This window comes from Ostrinia furnacalis, unplaced genomic scaffold, assembly GCF_004193835.3.
Source record: "Ostrinia furnacalis isolate ACB-3 unplaced genomic scaffold, ASM419383v2 OfSCF7157, whole genome shotgun sequence".
Lineage (NCBI taxonomy): Eukaryota > Metazoa > Arthropoda > Insecta > Lepidoptera > Crambidae > Ostrinia > Ostrinia furnacalis.
The window spans coordinates 155,272-176,030 of record NW_021137396.1 but is presented as its reverse complement, the minus strand read 5'-3'; the positions used below and the strand labels follow the sequence as shown (position 1 = coordinate 176,030).

The window sequence follows — 20,759 nt, the reverse complement described above, 5'->3', positions numbered from 1 at the left end:
GACAAGATTTTTTTTGTGTAGACATAAAGCCTGAATGCTATTTCGAATGCGTCAGAAGACGTGCTTGCTTACTATGACTCATATGTAGGGGAGAGTTCGGTATATTGTACCGCCGGGTAAATTGTACCACCCTTATATTTCTTAAACTATTTATTGAATGTCTGTAATTGCAACACTCAGCGATACACAACTAAAACCAATTAATATCGGCTATGTGGTTTTTGCCGTGACAACAAACACGTGTGTTTTATTTTGAAAAGTATTTTTTCATTGNATTGGGTTGTCGTACAGGGGTACTACATGGTAAAATAAATCTCGGAGGCGAAAGCAGGATAATATAAATTAAGTTTAATGATAGGTGTGTTACAGAATTATTACACTAGATTACAGTAACCTACTATGGGCCTCATAAGAAGGCTCAAGGTCACCCAAAGGGCGATGAAGCGTGCTTTGCTCGGAGTTTCCCTGCGTGATCGTATCAGAAATGAGGAGATCCGTAAGAGAACCAAAGTGACTGACATAGCCCTCAGAATCGCTAAAATCAAGTGTCAGTGGACGGGGCACACAGCTCGTAGAGCTGATGGCCGCTGTGGCAGGAAAGTTCTTCAGTGGCGACCACGAGCCGAAAGATGTAGCGTGGACAGGCCTCCACTAGGAGGACCGACGATCTGATAAATGTCGCGGGAAGAGCCTGTATGCGGGCAGCGCAGGACCGTTCATTGTGGAAAACCTTGGGGGAGGCCTTTGTCCAGCAGTGGACGTATTTCGCCTGAAACGAACGAACAGTAATGTATCGTGTAATCTAGTGTAACAATTCTGTAACACATCTATCATTTACAGTGACTATTTTTCACAAATAGAAAGTAAGATAAATGGTTTCTATGGTAAAATATTACACCACTTCGTACAATTCCGATACAAGTAGATACTATCATTTTTATTAATTCCAAAAATATCTATTGAAGCAACATTTTCAATATTATTCTCAAAGAAATATAAAGCTTGTTTCTAAAACCTAGAGTTGATTTTCCAGTGACATTGTTGGTTATTCAATGTCATCTAGATTCATCAATGTTCGAAGGATACAGATGTTTGCCCTTGTTTATTATGTAAAAAGCATTTTAGTCTATTTGGTACATATAAATAATACTTAGTTTAGATTGATCTTGTTTTTCAAGTACTTTTCTTCTCTGATAAGATTTTCAGAGAAAAATTATTTTTAGAGAAAACTGACAAAATCATATTTTATATTTTCCACGAAAGTCCACAAAATTTGAATGGCATAAAAATGTGTAAAAAAATAAAATAACAAGCACATCTTATAATTTCGCCCACAAGGTGGACAGACGACGTCATAAAGGTAGCAGGAAGGCGCTGGATGCAGGCCGATATAGTTCTTGCAACTCACGAATGCGAGTGAGCTTTACTTGTGTGTTTACGTGTACATGCACATAACGATAGTGTAATGTCTATCAAAACTTTTGAAAAAGAAACAGTAGCGAGCCACAACACATATAAAGCTCACTCGCCTTCATGAATTGCAACAACTATACCAACCGGTTAATCTGAAAATCATTGAGGGAGGCCAATTTGATGAAATTATGATGATGATATTAATCTTTGTCTATGTTCCTATTTAAATGAAATGAAAATCCTCTTCATGATTTCTTTCATAAAGTCCTTATTGGAATAAGAAAAAACCGTATCAACCATTTTTGAATTCTAAAAATTTCCACGTTACACCCTGTTCCCATTTTTCCGACTAACTCTAGTGCAGGAATTCATAAGCTATTTTTTGGTATCGATAAATTTAAATCTCAATTTTAACAGTGATACAATGTTAATTTACAAAACTATTAATAAATGTTTTGTGACGCTTGAGTGCGGCTTGCTGGTAATAAAATTTTATTTTTCTTAATAACATTAAGTATTATAGTAATTATAACTTTAAAATTATTAATTGGAGAACATTACCTATATTGTCCACAAATATGAAGTGAATATTGTTGTGTAAAAACAGATTTATTTTAAAGATCGAAAATAAATGTATACTTCTTGTATTAAAACTTTAAAAACGTTAATTAATTCGAGTGCATTAACTTCATTGTATACGAGTATAAACAACATTTTGTCGTGTAAAAGACTGATTTATTTAAAGACAAAATGTATAATTAAGTAATTTATGTTTATTGTGTAAAAGTGTAGAGTTCAGAAACATTTTCTGTGTTGTTTAGCTCCGCTGCTTCACTCTACAATTATGACTGCAGTATTTTTGGATAGAACTAACTAGAACCTTAAATACAAATAGTTTAGTAAATTATCCCGCTAGAATTGTTTTTTACTGTTACAGTACTACAAAATTAATGATAATCGTTTTATTTAATTTTTTTAAGTACTTTTTTTTCTTTCTGCAAATGCTGCACAACTTTCTTTCAAGACTAAGTAAGCCTTTACTTGAGTTTTACTTGCATTGCTGCTATAAATCATGTACATTAGAATCACTTAGTAACAATGACCCGCTTATTTTAATCGATAAAACCATCGACAAATGCCTCGCAGTACGATATCCTAACACTCGTTTTGCAGTGAAGAATTTAATTCTCCTTTATTGCTTTGTCTAGACCCATTCCAAGTGATATCGACATGGTGTAGACTGTTTCTCTGTAGCAGTATGTAGGATTCTATTGCAATTTGAAATCTTTGATAGGTACTTACAAAAAATGACATCTTAAAAAAGTTCATGGACCAGACACTATCAGTAACTGAAAGTGAGGTGTTTGGAATGAAAGTATAGTGCGACATGGCTTGTATGTGGGGAGATTAAAGGACGTATCACGTATATGAACTCGGAAAGGGATCAATTGGTGGAAAGTTGTTTACGTTAACAACAACCGCGAGGCGTTTACGTTACGTTACGGTGCGAATAAGTGCGTTGCAGTTTCATACAAAGAACTACTGACTGCCTGGAGTTAATTCGATTACGATCCATTTTCAGGCTGATAAGTGTGTTTCGTCCTGTAGAATGTTATTGCCGAAGGAAGGAATGACAGTTATAATGATGTTGTTATTCCTGTCATAGTAGTCTACCGATTCTGAAACGTCAAGTAACCAAAATCGGATTTAAAAAACCCAGTATTGATATTTGTACCCTCTAAATGTCATAAATATGGGGACACTTTAGTGGCAAAAAATAGAACTAATAACGCAGTATTGATATTAGTCTCCTATAAATGTCATAAATCTGGGATATTTCAGTGTTGTCCAACTATAGTGTTGTCCGCTTATTTTTTTTTTCGTCATAAGTCTCATTATTGCTTAACCAAAAACACACATTCTCAACCAATCCCTTTCTCTTTCCAGGGAGGCGGCAACGGAAAAAAGTCCTAATGGCTGTAATTCCCCTGCTCTTCGGCATGAAGTCTGCTGCAGTAGTCATTTTCGCACTTGCCATAGTCACCGCCCTGACGCTGAAGGCGTTCGTTGCTAGCAAACTGGCCCTACTGGTGACGGTTGGCATGGCCGCCAAGAAACTGTACGAATCATACACCAGTGGGTAAGTAAACAAAAAAATGGTGATTGAACAGGTGTGATGTCATTGAGAAACTGTTCTGGCATTTTGAGAGGAAAAGGAATAATTTTAATTTTATTTATTAGAACAACCAACAAGACAAACACGCATACATGGAAATGCATTACTATAACTAAAGAACTAACTAATTGAAAAAAAAAACAAGTAAAAATAATTCCACTGGACTGGGGATCAGTCCCTTGGCTTCTAAATAAATCAACTGCTTCAAAACTGAAGCATATTTTATTTCACATTATTGCTTAAAAAGACTCGCAAATATAATTAGACTATGAACAAGAGATCAGTCCCCTGCCTTCTAAATAAATCAACTGTTTCAAAACTGAAGCATATTCACAAAAGATAAGAAACGATAAACCAATTTAGTAATAGAAATTAAACTTAGTATCTTAATTTCTTTATTTTGCTATAAAAATGCAGTTTCCTTCTAATTGGAATGATCTATATCAATTTTATTTCAATGACTCAGTGACTGTAAAATTATTATTTGTTGTGGCAAACAATTAAAGTAATTATATATCTTTAGAAATTGAAGGAAGAATTCCATCTACTTAGATTGTTATCTTATTAATTGGATAACAAAAATATTTCAGTATACAACAACAATTCTTTTGCTTGTTTTGACGTAGATTACGTATCGTAATCTAATTATACAAAATTATTAACGTAGGTAATTAATTAATATAAATCAATTAAATAATATGGTTACTATATAAAATATTAGATCATAAACAATAATAATTAAATGTCAATAAATCAAAATGTGATATTACAATAATTGTATAATATTATGTATTCTCTGAAAGTGAAATATAGCTAATAATAAATTATACATTCAAAAAGAGAAAATAATAATGTTATTATAATAATTGTGTAATAAAAACACGCGTAATTTATTATTGTTAAATATACAGTCATAGTTTATAGCATTTTCCTTTTAGTTATTGAAAAAAGGCCACTTAGAATTGATATGTTCTATCTAACAAGCTTATCATCATCAGAAACTGTAACGCGAAGTATTTTTTTAGTAAATTATCGCACACAAATCAATATTTCTCAAACAAATACCAGTTTCTCAATAGCATTACGCCTATTTTATTTTTTGACAAAAGCAGTGTGAGCCAGACTTTTCATTGGCTCATTCTGCTTTTCTAAAACGCTCTAATCTGTAAATTCAAAGCATGACTTGACTGACAATGACACGCACGTATAGTAATGTACATAATGTGGAAGTTAGTTCCACTTGAACGGTGGAAAACATTTTTCTAGACACATGAAAAATGCAAGATTTTCCTCACGCAGACTGCGTGCTATTTTTTGTGACTTTCACCTGGTGGTAATTAAAATTTTCTTGTAGACTGTACAGTTTCTCTTGCGTTACGTGACTGACTGAAAACTGTCCGCTGGAATAATAACATAATAATGTGACACGAAAATTACTTTTTATTGGAGCTCTTCAATTGACTTTAGGTTCATAATCGCATAAATACATCAACTACAAATTATTAACTATCGGCTAACTTTGAAGAAATAATAACAATTTACTATTAATAAATATTGATACATTGTAACCAGAAGTTACATAAATCTCATTATTTATTACAGGAAATAAATTATAATTAAGTTACAACTCGGGAAACATTGTTGAAATAAAGTTATTATTTTTGGATTATACACCTAATGGATATGTTGTATAAATTTAAACAATCAGTGATCAATAAAGGAATCAGCAACTTTTTTGCAAATCTAAATCATGATTGACTGAAAAATTAATTACACTTAGATTTTCGCAACAGATTTATTTAAAAATATTACAAAATAATTACACATGAGTATGGACTATTTAATTCTAACCTTGTTTGCTTTCATAAGCACTAAAATATTAATTCAACAAAATTACACGCTGATTGGTACTTTCATAATAGCCTTCAAAAGTTCAGACACTGTGTGACTTCGTAAACTACAAACTAACGACATTTAAAAAAATTAACCATTTTAAAAATATATTTAGGTCTCACTTTTGCTCTTAGAGAATTAAACCAATTGCTTTCGCCTTAGGTCAAAACAGACTCAAAAAATAGATGATAGTAAAACTAAAAAAAAAAAAACACCTTCAAACTCACTAGCAACTAATCATTGAGATTGGGGTCAAAATAGGTTTAAAAAATTTACAGACTACTAGAAACCATTAACGCAAATGCAAACGTAATTCCGGACTAAACAACAAACCTGACTTGGACTACGACTGACGTGATGTTAGAGCCGCACACCTTAAAAGCGTATTTTTAATTCCAGCGTCGGTTTACAAAACCACCCGTATCTATATTCGCAATACCCGATTGACTTTCCGAGCGCCTCTTCGCACGCATACTCCGTAAGCGGAGTGAGCCCACAGTTTGCAGCACCAGAGATGTATAATCCTACTGCAATGGCAAACCACCCACATGCACACGAGCTCTTGCAGACCGCAGACGCCACCGCTCAGCAGTCGCAACAGGCGCCGACTCTCCAACTAGTTAACTCAACAAGAGCATCAGAAAGATGGGACGGTAAGTCGAAACTGCTAAAATTCCTTGAACCAATCCTAGAACGCATCAGGAGTCTTGTCGACCCAATCGCTAACGTATTCTACTCGATGCCAGCCACCTTCAGAGGGATGAACTCGGATGTTCCCACCACGGCGGTCTACGAACCAGAAGTTGCTGAGAGTGCACCGCAACCAAAAGTCATACTCGTGCCACAACCCAGATTGATTGCGCAGAGAAAAATGACGTACAGAAAAACGTTCAAGCACAGGCCGAAGAAATACACAGAACTGAAAATCAGCCTGGAACGGTTGAAACACAACAAGGACTTGTACGATTATCTGAAAACGAAAAAATATAAATACAACTATCCGAATACTTTTTACTACCCGAAAGTCAAGTTTTTTGTCAATCCAAACACTTTTGTGGCTAGGCCCAATAATAGCAGGCTTAGGCCTTACAGAAGGGAAACATTCGTGCCCACTAATAACGCTACGAACAATACAAGTAATGCAACATTATCGGCATCTGGTGAATGGAAGCCTATTATAGTTTTAGCTGAACATCCAATTTTGTCGATTAATTTTACTAAAAAGGCCCAACCAAAAAAAGCATACAATAAAACTAAACCAGTTTTTGGACCGAAAAACCGCATGAGATCTAAAAGAAGTATCGACGATGATTCTACTGTAGTCACTTACCGCAATTCCACTGTCTTTGAAAATGTGAATCAAAATAGTTTTGGAGTCGGTAGGAGAAGTAGGGGCTTTTTTGATTTCTTTGAAAATTTACTTAGTTCGGATTTTATGGATAAAGTTGTTAAACAGGCTCAAGACTATGCTAAATCTGTAATCAAAGATTCTCTTAAGTCTAAAGAGCCTCCGAAATATTATAGTTTTGCCTACGAAATATTAATGTGGACTTTGGAATTGATTGATGGGTATGTTAGTGTAGAAGAGCAGCTACATGAGCATATTAATAGTAAAGAAGTAGACAAGATAAAACCAGCAAAAGTAAAGACGACAAAAAAGAAAAAGAAAACGAAGTCCTAGGTTCAAGTTTTATATACGGAATCGAACAATTTGCATTTAATTAAGGTTTTTGCATTTAAACTAGCATTTATAGGGTAGCGTCAGCAACTTGGTGGTGGTTTTCAAAGGTTTTTAAATGCAGATTTATTTTGTATAAAATTTTGTAACATGGTGTTAAAGGGTGGACTATTTTGTAAATATCAATGAGAATGTTTACAATGTTCTGCTATTAATTTCAGTTTTATGATCACTTTTTTTAAACTCGTATTCTATAACATTCTAAGTTTCTAGTAAATTAATCGAAATTGAAAAGTGATCATGGAAATTTAGTTGCAAGTCTCTAAAAGCTTGTTTTGTAATTGTATGATCAGCGAATTATTCATGTTGCTTGTGAATTTATTATTATCAGTCTCGATGATTTTACTTTATCAATCGGTATCAATAAGTATTTACTATTGCTGATCGTATCAAAGCAAACTCTTCGAGCCTAACAGTTCCTTTAAACTTAACGTCTGTATCTTTACCATGAGTTTACATTATGTCATCGCTAGCGAGTGCGTCAAAAAAGTTTATGATGATTTTATCACTTGAAAGTAATCTGTCATACATTTTATGTAATTTTTTTACGCAGTCGCTCCTAATCACACCGTAGACTGCAGACTTTATGTCAGCAGATAGTTTGGCTGGGCTGTTAATGATTATGAACATGTATGAAAGTCTAGTACCTTACACCGATTTGGCATCGGCCGATTCCTCATAAATATTGGAAGTCGACCCAACTATCGTACTAAAAGTCTGTAGCCTGTGGGGTATCAATGTAATCTCATGGTATAGTTGTTGCAATTCACGAAGGCGAGTGAGCTTAACATGTGTGGTGGCTCGCTACTGTACGTTTTTCAAAAGTTTTGACAGACATTACACTATCGTTTGTGCATGTACACGTACACACACAAGTAAAGCTCGCTCGCCTTCGTGAGTTGCAAGAACTATATATCTTTTCATCCATGAAAACGCGCGGGGTACGGGGAGTTTGATCAGAGCAATCCGAGCGTCATTATTGTAGTGTGCGTGTGCGCTCTTGGATAATTTAGCGTGTACCGATAACACTCAAACATTAGCGGAAGAATGGTGGGGCGCGTCTTCGTGGATGAAAAGATCTATAAGTACTGTATTTGATTTCACATTATTATTTGTAATTTACGGATATTGTTCTACAGGGTACCGGAGACGTCCAATGTTTTATGGAACCTCGCGCGCTACTTCAGATTCCTATTTGGTCTACCGCCCGCGGGCCTGAGTAACGCTCCGACCATGACCATGCCCATGTATGTTATGCCCCAGTTGCCCCAAATGCCCCAAATGCCCGAAATGTACGGCACACCTGTGGCCATGCCAACGGCTACCCCATAATTGGACGAACGGATCATGTGACACTGCAATAGCTAAATGCCAGGCCATCGTTTCGATTTGATCCGCTACCACAAAATAGATAGTAACAGAAGACAATCGCAAAAAGCGGGCAACATTCGCGCTCGCACTGGTTTAGACTGGTTTAGTCTGGTTTAGACTGGTTTGCGATTCTTCACGCAATTATCGCGTTGTCTACGTGTGCGTTACCCAAGTGCACTTTGTACGTAGATTGTCTTCTGATTCTATCTTTTTTGTGGCTATACCCAGATGGTCTGGCATTTAGCTGTGAACACTCAACGTCCTAACCAAATGGACCCTGTTCTAGTTCAAACCTTCGTTGATGTCCAAATGAATTAGGACGTTGAGTACCTTTAATTAAGACTGATTCTTGTCGAAGACTGTACTAAGCGCGAGCCCCGTCGACTTTATTTAAATATTGTAATTTATTTTTAGTTGTAAGAGTTGTTGTAATAAGATATTTATTCAGCACTTAGTTAAATAAATAATTTTAACTGAGCTCGCATTTTTTATTTTACCTTTGAAGGCAATTAAGCAAATTAAATTAATTATTACGAGAAATGCATTGGACGCAGGCCGCTACCAATCGATCAACATGGAAATCATTGAGGGAGGCCAATGTTCAGCAGTGGACGTCCTATGGCTGAAATAATGATGATGATGATGGTGATGATTACGAGAAACAATTGAATTACATTAATAAGTGGCTAAATCAGTATTAGTTAAACAATTTAATAAGTTTCAGTTTTCAATTACAATAACACAATATAGATTAATAATTCTGTAAATTCTTTGTTTTTTTTTTGTTAAAAATATAAAAACAGCATCATTAATACTTTTTGACCTTTTGCTCCCTAAATGTCATTTTAAGATAACGTAAAAAAATACAATTATTTTTTACTCAAAAAAGTAGCCTGTAGTTGTCATCTTATTAAATAGCGATCCAACCTGTCAAACCAGTAAAGGTTAATTAATAATCTATTGGGATGAGGCCAAAACAAAAAATAATTACAAAAAATAGGGGTCAAAAGTCAAATTACACAATTTTCAAACTTTATTTTATTACCATTTTATAGATATTTTATGNTGTTTCTAATATATTATTTAGAAGCGTAAATTAGTGTGGATTACAATTATTTGAAACATTTTTCGGTATTTATAAGCTATATTTTTTACCGATTTTTTAAAAGCACTATCACCTAGTCGGCTAAATTGTACCACATCAAGTTGTATGGAACTTTACCAAAGGATTTTGAAATTTTTTTTAGTAAATTATATTTTGAAGTTATAATAGCGTAGATGTGTTTGACTAACAGTAAATGAAAGCAAAATACTGGCAAAGTAGATTAGGTAGAAGTGTGCGTTACGATAATTGGAATTACAAAACTTTACTCAAAATCGTGATAACGTGTAAAACAATATCGATTGTCTATGTTATTAACTACTGTTCCTCTTCGTTTCCTAATTTGTTAAGAACGTATCGTATAATATTTTGCCATAGTTTTTTTAAAGGCTTGAAATTTATTGAAATCCAATTTAGTAACCCTGTGGTACAAATTATCGAACCGGTTGGCTAAATTGGACCGAAGCTCTGAACTCGTACTTTGTTGATTTGTGCTAAATATACAACAATCATGTTAATTAATACTCATGAAATAGTAAGTTGAATAATGTATCTTTTATTATATACCATGGACATTAGCAAAAACAAAAGAAAACTATGTGTAAAATGGGATTGAAAAAAACTGGTCCAAATTAGCGGACTCTCCCTTATATTCTGTAGCTGAAATCGATTTACGCTAAGTTATGAGTAACATAATTATTCAAATCTATTTCACCCTATAGCTATAGAGTACAATTAACAATTAAATTAAATTAGCATCAGCACTTGTATAATTGGGCATCACACATGCTCATAGCTGCGTTACTGATTTCTATGACTCATTTTATTTGTTTTAATAAAAATGATGCACTATGTTTGTAGTTCTGGAGTCTAAATGTCCAATAGGTATTTATAAATGTGCTTTGTTACTTTTTTCCACCGTAAAAGAGGAACAAGAAGTACAAAAACAGAAAAACTTTGGGCCAACTTTAAAAAAAATATCGGATGCATTATATGAAGCGCTTCTACGACTTTTCCTTCCATGTATTCACGCCCTTATATTTAGCATGCCCGTAACTTTTTCATCAACGTCTATACTGGCTTTAAGGACAACGCAATTAAGTTTTCTTCCCGTTTTAGAATTTTACTAGAGCTATAAAAGATTTTATTTTCAGAGTTTGTTCTTTATGAATATTATATTTATTCTTGGAGTTTGCAAAGTAAAGTAACTTTTGGTGTTAAGACGCATTAAAACATGCTAGGTGCTAATTATTTTTGAACTATTGTTGTTCCTAAAGTAAAATTTCAAACAACATTAGAGGTATCTTGGTCAATAGTTACTATTAAAGGTCGGTCGATCTATTCTCATAAATAAAACACTGGATACTCAACTTTCACATTATATTGCCTTATTTTAGATACAATTCATCACTTAGCACAAAAGCGCGCGGCAGTGTCTCCGCGCGTCCCTCTATTCTGACGTTTGATTCTCGTGTGACATTGACGTATTGTCAATGTCACTATGACAGCAACTCATTGCCCACAACTATATCGTTATTTTAACGTTTTAGATTTTTCATAATTAACATTACATTTCAATTTTATTATTCTGTTTTCATCTAAAAACTTTCAAAAAAGCTTTTTTACAATAATCTTTTAAACTGACGTTAGAATGCCAATAAATACAAAGCAAACGAGAAAAAAAACAAGCGAAGCTTGATTTCGCGCCCCGATGTTTGCGCAGGGAAATTCCCCAAAATATTGGCTCTGCCCACAAGAGGTGAAGTGCTCGACGAAAAACAGACATCGTTTTGGAAATATCTTGGTCCCGTCTATCATATTTCACTGAATTTAAGGTCCTGCTTCATATATCGGATTCATACTACACGTGTAGACTATTAATTACTTACCTGTAGGTAATATGTATTTATTTAATAACAATCTTAATTCTAACATTACAGGTTACATTATTATATATCGAGTACGATAGTGTAAAAAGTGACGCCATGCTGTCACACTTTACTAGAACCCATCGACATGCACATCGAAATGATTCGATTTGACCGAAGCAACGGTTTAGTTTACAAAGATATTTATTGCAACGCCTTCTACTCAAATGGCCATAGACATCTTCATAGATTTATATCTTCATTACGGTCCAATTTTGCTTAACAATTGATACAATTTTCTAACCTTTATAAAAGAATAACCTAAGACGGCGACAACCAATTCTGTTTTTGTTTGTATACTTATTTAGGGTGACTTTTACATGATCACAATCTCATCCGACGAGTTCAGATGCGATATACGACGAAGGGAGTTTTTCCTGAAGATGACTATCTAGTATCAACTACCAAAGTATTGTAAGTATTGACTTGGATGTGTTTGTTCCGTTCAGTTTAAGTCGTTTTTGAACATGTTATTTTACGTTTTAACTTTGAGCAATATTGTTACACAACCATTGGTTTATTATAAAGACCTATTTTTGTTATTTTATAAACACTTCAACTTTGTTAAAGTTTATGTGAAAATAGAAAACTTAAACTAGTTAATTGTAGGGTAAACCTACAGTCATTGGACGCTGCCAGTCATTGGACAAAACAACCCTTGAATTTTCTTAAAATGAATATTCCTTCAAATACAATGGTATTTGAAGGAATTTGAATTGAATATTCATTAATATTCCTTTAAAAAATCGCCCTTTTATCTCCATCAGTCGGAATCTCTCAGTTGTTGAAATAGAAATGCTATTTTTAATTCAGTAAATAACTGTCCAATAACTTTCTTAAGTGTCCAATGACTGGCAGTTTACCCTAGATAATTGTTAAATTAATCTCTGCTGGTAATTTTTATAGGTACCACCCAGTTATTAGTTAGTATTGTGTAAAAAAAACAACTAAAAGTAGAGTTAATAAGCACACTTTTCACCGATGAATTGTTACACGTCTGTTCAAGCCCCATTATTAGCTATTCCACCAGAATAAATTCATGAAAGGCTCGAGTTTGGCCGGCTTCCATCTTTTATGATGGTAAAACAATTAAAACTTGCTCTTGGCCAGTGCTACGCCTTGAGGCGGGCTTCCAAAGTCTTCATAAATATGTTTTGCCTGAAATAATATCTTGTTACGCCAATTACACCTAACTTCATTCATTGATAAACTTTAAATGGTCAAATCAAATCATTAAAATGTTATGAGCAGCATGAGCACCATCTTACTTTAACTTTAACAAACGTCAAAAGTCTATCAACCTCCATACTCGTACAAAAAACATCAGATAAGCTTATAATCACGAGCAAATAAGATGGTGCAACTCAGCCTAAATATTCTAAATTCAAACGTGGAATATTGAAGAACAAAAAACAAAAACCGATCTTAATTTTTTTTAAATTCTAGGCGGCCAGTGCGTGTACCAAACAATGTTCCATAAGGTGAATATAATTTTTATGTTGCAGTCAAAACTCATAATCAGTGAAAACCACTTTTGACAATCATTACTTTGTATGAATTTGGGACTTATTGCTAAAATTTCAATCAGGCGAAACCACTTTTGACTGATTTTCGAAGTCTAAAGTGGTTTTGACCGATTATGAGTTTTGATTGTAACATTTACAATTTAATAACAAAATTCACTGTTTCCCTAGAAATGAAATTTAAAACCACATTTTTATCCAACCTATTTGGATTCTTTGAACTTTTTGTGTCAGATTTTTGCGATTCTTTCAATTTAGGCGGCAAACAGCCGCGCTGCAAATTTCCGTGAAACCAACCGCTGGACTGGTTTTATTCAGTGCCCTCTCGTCATTGCTCGAACGGAAAAAAGGTAAAAGAGGACGCTTGCTTTTATTTTTACTGTATTTTTCGCGTTCAAATAAAACTAACGGATATTTTTTAAGGTTCTGCGTGTGAAGTGCATTTAGGAGGTGGGTTGCGAATGTGAACAGTTGCAAAATGGTTCTGCGATCGGAGAACAAGTGCTTTAGTCGAAGGCAAAGAATAGATTTGTTCAGGAGGCACAACACTTCGTTATTTTAAAGTCCATAGTGTACATGCATAGACTTTTAGGATGTGGTGTGCCTTTGTTTACAACTTTTTTCTTTAGGATACCAAAACCATTAAAATGTTGAAGATGATTCGTAACAAAGCTCAAGCAAAATACATTAATACCATTATGATGATGCCAAATAAACTTTTATTCATTCATCGCTACACAACAATTACATTTTATGTCAAAAAAACATTTAAAAAATCCTTGGACCTTGCTGCCTTCCTCCACCAAGCGCTGAGTAAACACGTGCATGCCCGCCCTACTTAGTGGCTAGGTCTTACTTCTACTTACAATCGATCATGACTTCACACTTTCAAACTTCACTTACTAAAGTACATTTCAATATAAGGCAAGTAATAATCAAAGGCGCTTCTGTCCATTCCTGCTCTGTGCTTCTACGTGAATAGTTGCGGAATGGCTTTTGTGATCAGAGGGCGGGTGTTTTAGCCGAGGGCTCTCCGAGAGCTCGACGACACTCCACGTTTGTTACGCGATTAACTCCAGTTATTAGCGGCTATCGGACTCGCTTTGTCGTGAGGACCTTTCGAGTTTGTCGCAAGCGTTAACGGTTGCTTGCTTGTAAATTTGAAACGTTTTTGACTTCTGTGTAATTGTGTTAACTCTGTTCAAATTGTATGCTCTTTAAGGGGACATAGTAACATCACCGTAACATGTCCCTATTTTACATGCTTCACAAATAAAGATTTTTGTGGGTATTTGTATTTTAAAAATACGTTATTGATATAAATGAAACACACCGATCGCTTTGAACTCGAGTTTATTACTAAACGATGACAGCGACACAGACATCAACTTTTGTTACTACGAGTACAATGTAGGTAGGTTCTATATATTATGCGCGTAGACGCGCATACACATCAGTTATACTTATTCCCACTTAATCGAGTTTAGTTTAATGACACAAGAATCTGTAACCGTAACTTATTAATAGAACGAGCACGATTATTATTATTATTCGTACCTACCTACTTCATAATAAATGAGATATGAGCTAGACAACACACAAATTGTCACGTCACATCAATCTTTTTACGATAAACAACATTCACCAATGAATAATATTAAATAAATGACAGTTACAATTTTCGTATAACTTCTCGTTTAACATCAAGTCCAGTGACCCATAAACAGCTGCGGTGCGACTGATTGGACGCCAGAGGGCTGAAATACAATAAGTATCAGTACCAAACATGATATCACTTCCATATAACTTGGTATGAGTACCAAAAATCATAAAACTTGTAGCATAGCAGGTAAAGCCAGCCATCTTGTAGCATAGTAGGTCTATTTATAATTGTACTTATGGATAGAGTTGTCAAACCAATTTTGGAGTAGGTACTAATAGGTACGATCAATGAAATATGACGTAGTAGACTCGCAAGTCAAATTGATGAAGCTTGGAATAAATCTGGGGAGTCCCCGCTTGGTTATGATATCATTGGATAATTGTCCAACAGTGTCAATGTCAGATTACCTCGAGGATCGGTAGGAGAATAGAATATGCGTGGAGGTTGCTTTAACTAAGAAACGCTATTTAAATGCCCTTAGACAATCTTGATTGTACTGTACTTATGTAAAGACTTCCTTACATAAGTACAGTCAACAGTACATCGGACAAAAATAGCTTCTATTACGAAGTGAATAAGATACCAGTATTTAACTTTATGTGCGGTCGTCAATACAAGAACAGGGCCTCTACACAAAGCACCCGTAACATTCAATTTTGTGATAACTTCATTATCTCTTGTTACTGAACATAATAAGGTACAGGCACAGTAGATGTATTTGCCCGTATCAAAAATATTACATTTTCTGTAGATCAAACGAATGTTTTTGTAGCCATGTGAGGTTAATTGGACCGACGATCTGGTGAAGGTCGCGGGAAGTACCGGGATGCGAGCAGTTGTGGAAATGCTTGGGGAGACCTTTGTCCAGCAGTGGACGTCATTTGGCTAAAACCATCGATAAAAATATACTAAGTACGTACTAAATTTTTCGATCCGAATACTCGCTCTGTTCAATTGAAATGTATCGTTTAATGAAGTGTAACGTTAGTATTATGTATGCCGTGCATCTTACTTAAATAAATAAATAAAATTAATGTTTATTTAAGGAAGAAAAGTGGAATGACAGTCTTGTATTAAGCTAATTATTGTTACATAGAAGTGATGGTAGTGGTTCTCGCACTAGGTATCGCGAGAAACCAAGTTACATTTTCCAAGCTTTTTATGCGGATATTACAAGTAAGCGATAGATAGCGCTGCGTGTTTTTAGTTTGGTTAGACGAATTAACTAATGCAGCAGCTGCAGCGAACTTGTATAACAACCTATACTAAAATTACCTTTTTTAAAAAAATAAAACCGACTTCAAATGCGTGAACACAAAAAAAACTGAAAATTAAAAATATTGCGTATAAAAAAGTTCATCCCCAATTTTCCACCCTTGGGGGTGAAATATTTTATTCAAATTCGCATGAAACCACCCTTTTGATAATACCTATTCAACAAAAAAATAATCGTTCAAATTGATTTATAATCGGCGGAGATATTGCGTATAAAAAAGTTCATCCCCAATTTTCCACCCTTGGGGGTTGTTTTTTCTATTATTAAATTTAAATGGGACCACCCTTGAGGTATTACCTATACGCCGAAAAAAGATTTGTTCAAATCGGTTCATAATTGGCGGAGTTATCGCGTAACAAACATAGAAAAAATAAACATACGGGTCGAATTGAGAACCTCCTTTTTTGAAGTCGGTTGACAAGTGAAATGAACTACTAGCGAGCCTACTTTCCGTAGCTGGAGTAGTTTGCGGTGGCCGCGGGCGCCGGCACAAAGTGGCCCTTCGCAAATTATTCATGCAGCGACCTGTGGCGGGTGACCCTTCCTCCGGGTGATTAGTCCAAAACTAATTGATTTTACGGCTAAGCCTCGGCTGTCGGACGACAGTTTGGGCACAGTCCGGACAGGACAGCAATCAAATTGAAACTTCAATTGCTACCTAATGTCTCTTCATTTTTATATCAGTGGATTTCAATTGTTTTATAACATTAAATGTTTCCTCATATCCCTTTAAATTAAAGTAATTAAATGTATGTAGGTATACATTTTATTTAACATCAGGTGCGATTACGGTCAAATACCTGCCTTGTTCTGCATCAAAAATGTTCCTACCATTGTTTATCTACCAAATTAGTAAAGATAAGCAGATATGCACATTTTCAAGTATTCAGATCACACTTTTAATAAAAAATCCAGCGCGTTTATTCTGTCGCAGAGTGCACAAAATATTATTTAAATAGGATAAGATGTAGGTAGATAATTAGGTACATACATTTTTTTTCATTGATATGCAAATAGTAATCATTGTAATAAATGTAGCTCTATTATTTGCGCTGTAATTTTTGCCGTGACCGGCGATTCGGGGTACTAATAGGGCCTTAAGTGGTTCACGCTTCACTGCCCTTGCGGTGCGACAGCCACAAGGAAGACCCCGTCATTTGAATTAAAGATTGACGTCAATACGTCAAAGGTTAAAACACCTTCCACCCCCTAAAATAGTGGGCTGATTCGAGCCAGTTACAGTACAGAAAACGCGCTATATCACCAATGTTAGTGCTTTAGGTTCTTAAAATTCTCTTATACGGCTCATTTAACACTTATTCTCGTCACCAAAAGGTTGAAGGTATGTAACTAAATTAATTCTGTATCATGAAGGGCATAAATAGTTATTTAATCTGATTGTTTGCAAGCAAATATAGATCTATCGAATCAAGTAAGAGAGAGTAAGACATAATAATCAAAATTGACAAGCTCCTGTCATAAAGGTACCCAAATGCCATGATGACCTTTCATGTAAGCTAGAACGGCCGTAGCCTTGCTCTACGGCCGTTAAAGTTTTCGTAATGTAAAACAAATGACGACCGCTCTACGTACCATGTGTGGCGCCAGCAGACGCAATCCACACCATATCTCACGCGAAAGTTTGTATTACATTAAAATATCAGCCCCAAACGTTTACAGTCAGCACTTATTAAATCCGATTTAAACAGTGTTCCCTCGCCTAGTTAAACATGTAGAGTTATTCTGCTCAGTTTCAACAAACTTCTCTCAGTAACAACATTCATTCGGTGGTGGATTCGAGTTAACTTGGTCTGAATCTATTTTGGTTAATTCCCGGCTCTTCAGTGCTATCTTTGTGTGTGACCAGATCCAGTTGTCGTATTTATCCTGCGACATTTTGAATCTGTCATGGTACATTATTTCGTGTTTAAATAAAAAAGTATAGTATCTTCTTAAGTCTTGTTATGCAACTTTTCTATTTTAAAAATATAAAGTACAAAAAGATTATGAACATAAGGCTATTTTATGGCGTTGGCTTCCAGTAAACCATTGAGACAACCAAAAATGAGAGTGGTACCTAGGTAATTATTTAAAACTAGCGGCCGCCCGCGACTTCGTACGCGTGNTTCATCTATCTTACGCGGTTCAGATTTTTTCATACAAATGTTTTTTCCCGCTAATTCCCGTTCCCGTGAGAATTCCTAAGTATCCTATAACCTGCCCAGGAGTATGAAGAATAATTGTACCAAGTTTCGTTAAAATCCGTCAAGTAGTTTTTGTTTCTATAAGGAACATACAGACAGACAGACAGACAGACAGACAAAAATTTTACTGATTGCATTTTTGGCATCAGTATCGATCACTAATTAGTTATTAATTATTTAGTAATTATTTAGTTATTTTGAAAATATATTTCATGTACAGAATTGACCTCTCTACAGATTTATTATAAGTATAGATTATAAATAGAATTTCAAAAGTGCCAACTTTTCTTTTCATTTAAGAACATTTAGCAAGTAAAAGTATAGTTTATAATTTCTGTGATATATTTTATGCAGTAAAACTGATATGTATAAATATTAGCTTAACTAATACATGGTAAAGAAACAAGTTTGATAAAAATAGACGACTGACAATGAAAAGACCAAATACCGTTTCATTGCATTTCACTAGCTTTAAACTCTGTCTGTTACAATGAACCTAAGCCATAACGATAACTGAATAATTCCGTTCAATCCTTGAAGCTGTCAGAATGTCTGTCTTCAAGCAAAATAAGTTATTTCTGAACTCACGGGCCTTGACATGGCAACTAGTGGTACGTGCCCACGCGACGTGGAGGTAAATTCCGTCCGAGGAATTTCTCATGAATTCTTAACTTGTCGGAAAAAAACCGAACTTTCAATTGCACTTTGGTTGCTTCAAGGTTCCTGGGTTTTGTGAAATTGGACTCAATGGAAAATTTGTGTAGATGATTGGATTCAGTGTTAATTAATACAGTTTGAAATACATATTAAACTAGTAAAACGATAATAGAGAAAGTTCCATCATTAATTTCTTTTAAAAGAAAAAAATCTTTAAATATTATTAATTGACTAATCACATTAAAATTGTGGTAATGTTCATCTGCAAAAGCAGATTTAGGTTATTTGGTGGGGTTGACTGGAATTTAGTAATTTTTATACCACAAACTAGTGTTTTTTTAGTAATAAAATCACAAGCATCATATGCATAGGTACCTCGTGTATTCGCTACAAATTCTCGAATAGTCATAGGCACGATAGGGCACATGTAGTGATTAGATATTGAAATTCGTCAAAATTCAAAGTTAATGGATAAAAATGGATTAATAATACAAAAATTCCATAAACTTTGAATTTTTGTCAAATTTCAATATCTAATTACTACATGTGATATATCATTAGAAAGAAGAGAAGCTAGAGATGTTTTTAAGATCATTGGCAATCCATTACCACCATTTATTTTTTTAAATCTAATTCTAAGTTGAATTGTTTTTCGTGGTTTGTACTTTTGTTTAACTTTGGCGGCTCATAACTAGCTACCCAATCATTATTTGGATCTGAAATTTATTTTATTTGACTAAAGACATATTAGATATTAATATCAAATAAATAAATCGGTTGAAATCAAACGAGAAAAAAAATTGAAGCCGTTTTTAGGTCAACTTTCGGAAAAAATAACTAAAAACAAAAATACCAATTAAAAAAAAGTAGCTCACTTAGGGTCAAATGGGCAAACGTGTATTCTTAAAATGACCTTACCTATACACCCACGAAGTTTGTCTAACCTTCCGCCAAACACCCTGTATATAAGTTGACGAAGTCTGAATTATTGTAAAACTAATAAGAAACAGGAGATACGAGTGTGTATGTATTTTTTTGGAAATTGGAAATTGAGACATAAATCATGTGACGTACGGAACACATATGGATCCCAGTAGGAATAGGTACTTATATCTCGCGCTAGTCCGGTTTTTTTATTATTAATTAAACCGCACTCGCCCAAACAAAAACCGCGAAGCCGACAAATCAATTTTGCGTCGGGAAATTACTTTGTAAAGTTGAAAAGGGTTGCGCGATACGGCACCAAATTGAAATTCTTTTGTGCCCCGCGCCTTTACATGTCCAAAATGTTACCTGCCGCTTTGAATCATAGCGTAAACAACATTTCCCGATCAAAGTTCAGAATACACACTCCCAGGAAAATGGCGTAAATACCGGCGAGTACTTTCCTTTCCATATTTTATTCTCGGTCTACATATTCAAAACGCACATGATCCTAATAACACAATACCGACCCTGAACAGAATTTCTCCAATTTCCAATAAATATATTTCAATACCTTTTTTGATGAGGTGCTCGTACCTTATTTGGGGGCAAATAGTGATTGCCGAAGTTAAATAACCTATGCCAACCGCGGTCGAATTACCCCTCATTGTGGGAAAGGTAATTCGCTTTCTTTTCCGAGAAATCACGACCCAATCTTAAGTTATCTAATCCCAAGAACAAGAACATCAATAAAATGTTTAATTTGTGTTTAAGAGTAAGTTCCGAAACGATTACTCTTAATTAACAATCCGAACCCACCACTCGAAGACGAAATCTTGGGGAAGTAAACAAACTTCTGCTTGTTCCCTGTATAATCATTTTAATATACTT

The 20,759-nt window shown here is 34.7% G+C and overlaps 1 protein-coding gene across 1 annotated transcript; it reads left to right on the top strand.

The window, feature by feature from the left end:
• The first annotated feature begins 2,800 nt into the window (after positions 1 to 2,800).
• On the top strand, positions 2,801 to 8,837 carry LOC114363495 (uncharacterized). Its single transcript, XM_028319227.1, has 4 exons — positions 2,801 to 2,807; positions 3,361 to 3,553; positions 5,882 to 6,135; positions 8,360 to 8,837. Exons 1-4 carry the CDS (start codon positions 2,801 to 2,803, stop codon positions 8,437 to 8,439), a joined length of 534 nt encoding a protein of 177 aa, XP_028175028.1. The 3' UTR covers positions 8,440 to 8,837.
• The last annotated feature ends 11,922 nt before the right edge of the window (positions 8,838 to 20,759 follow it).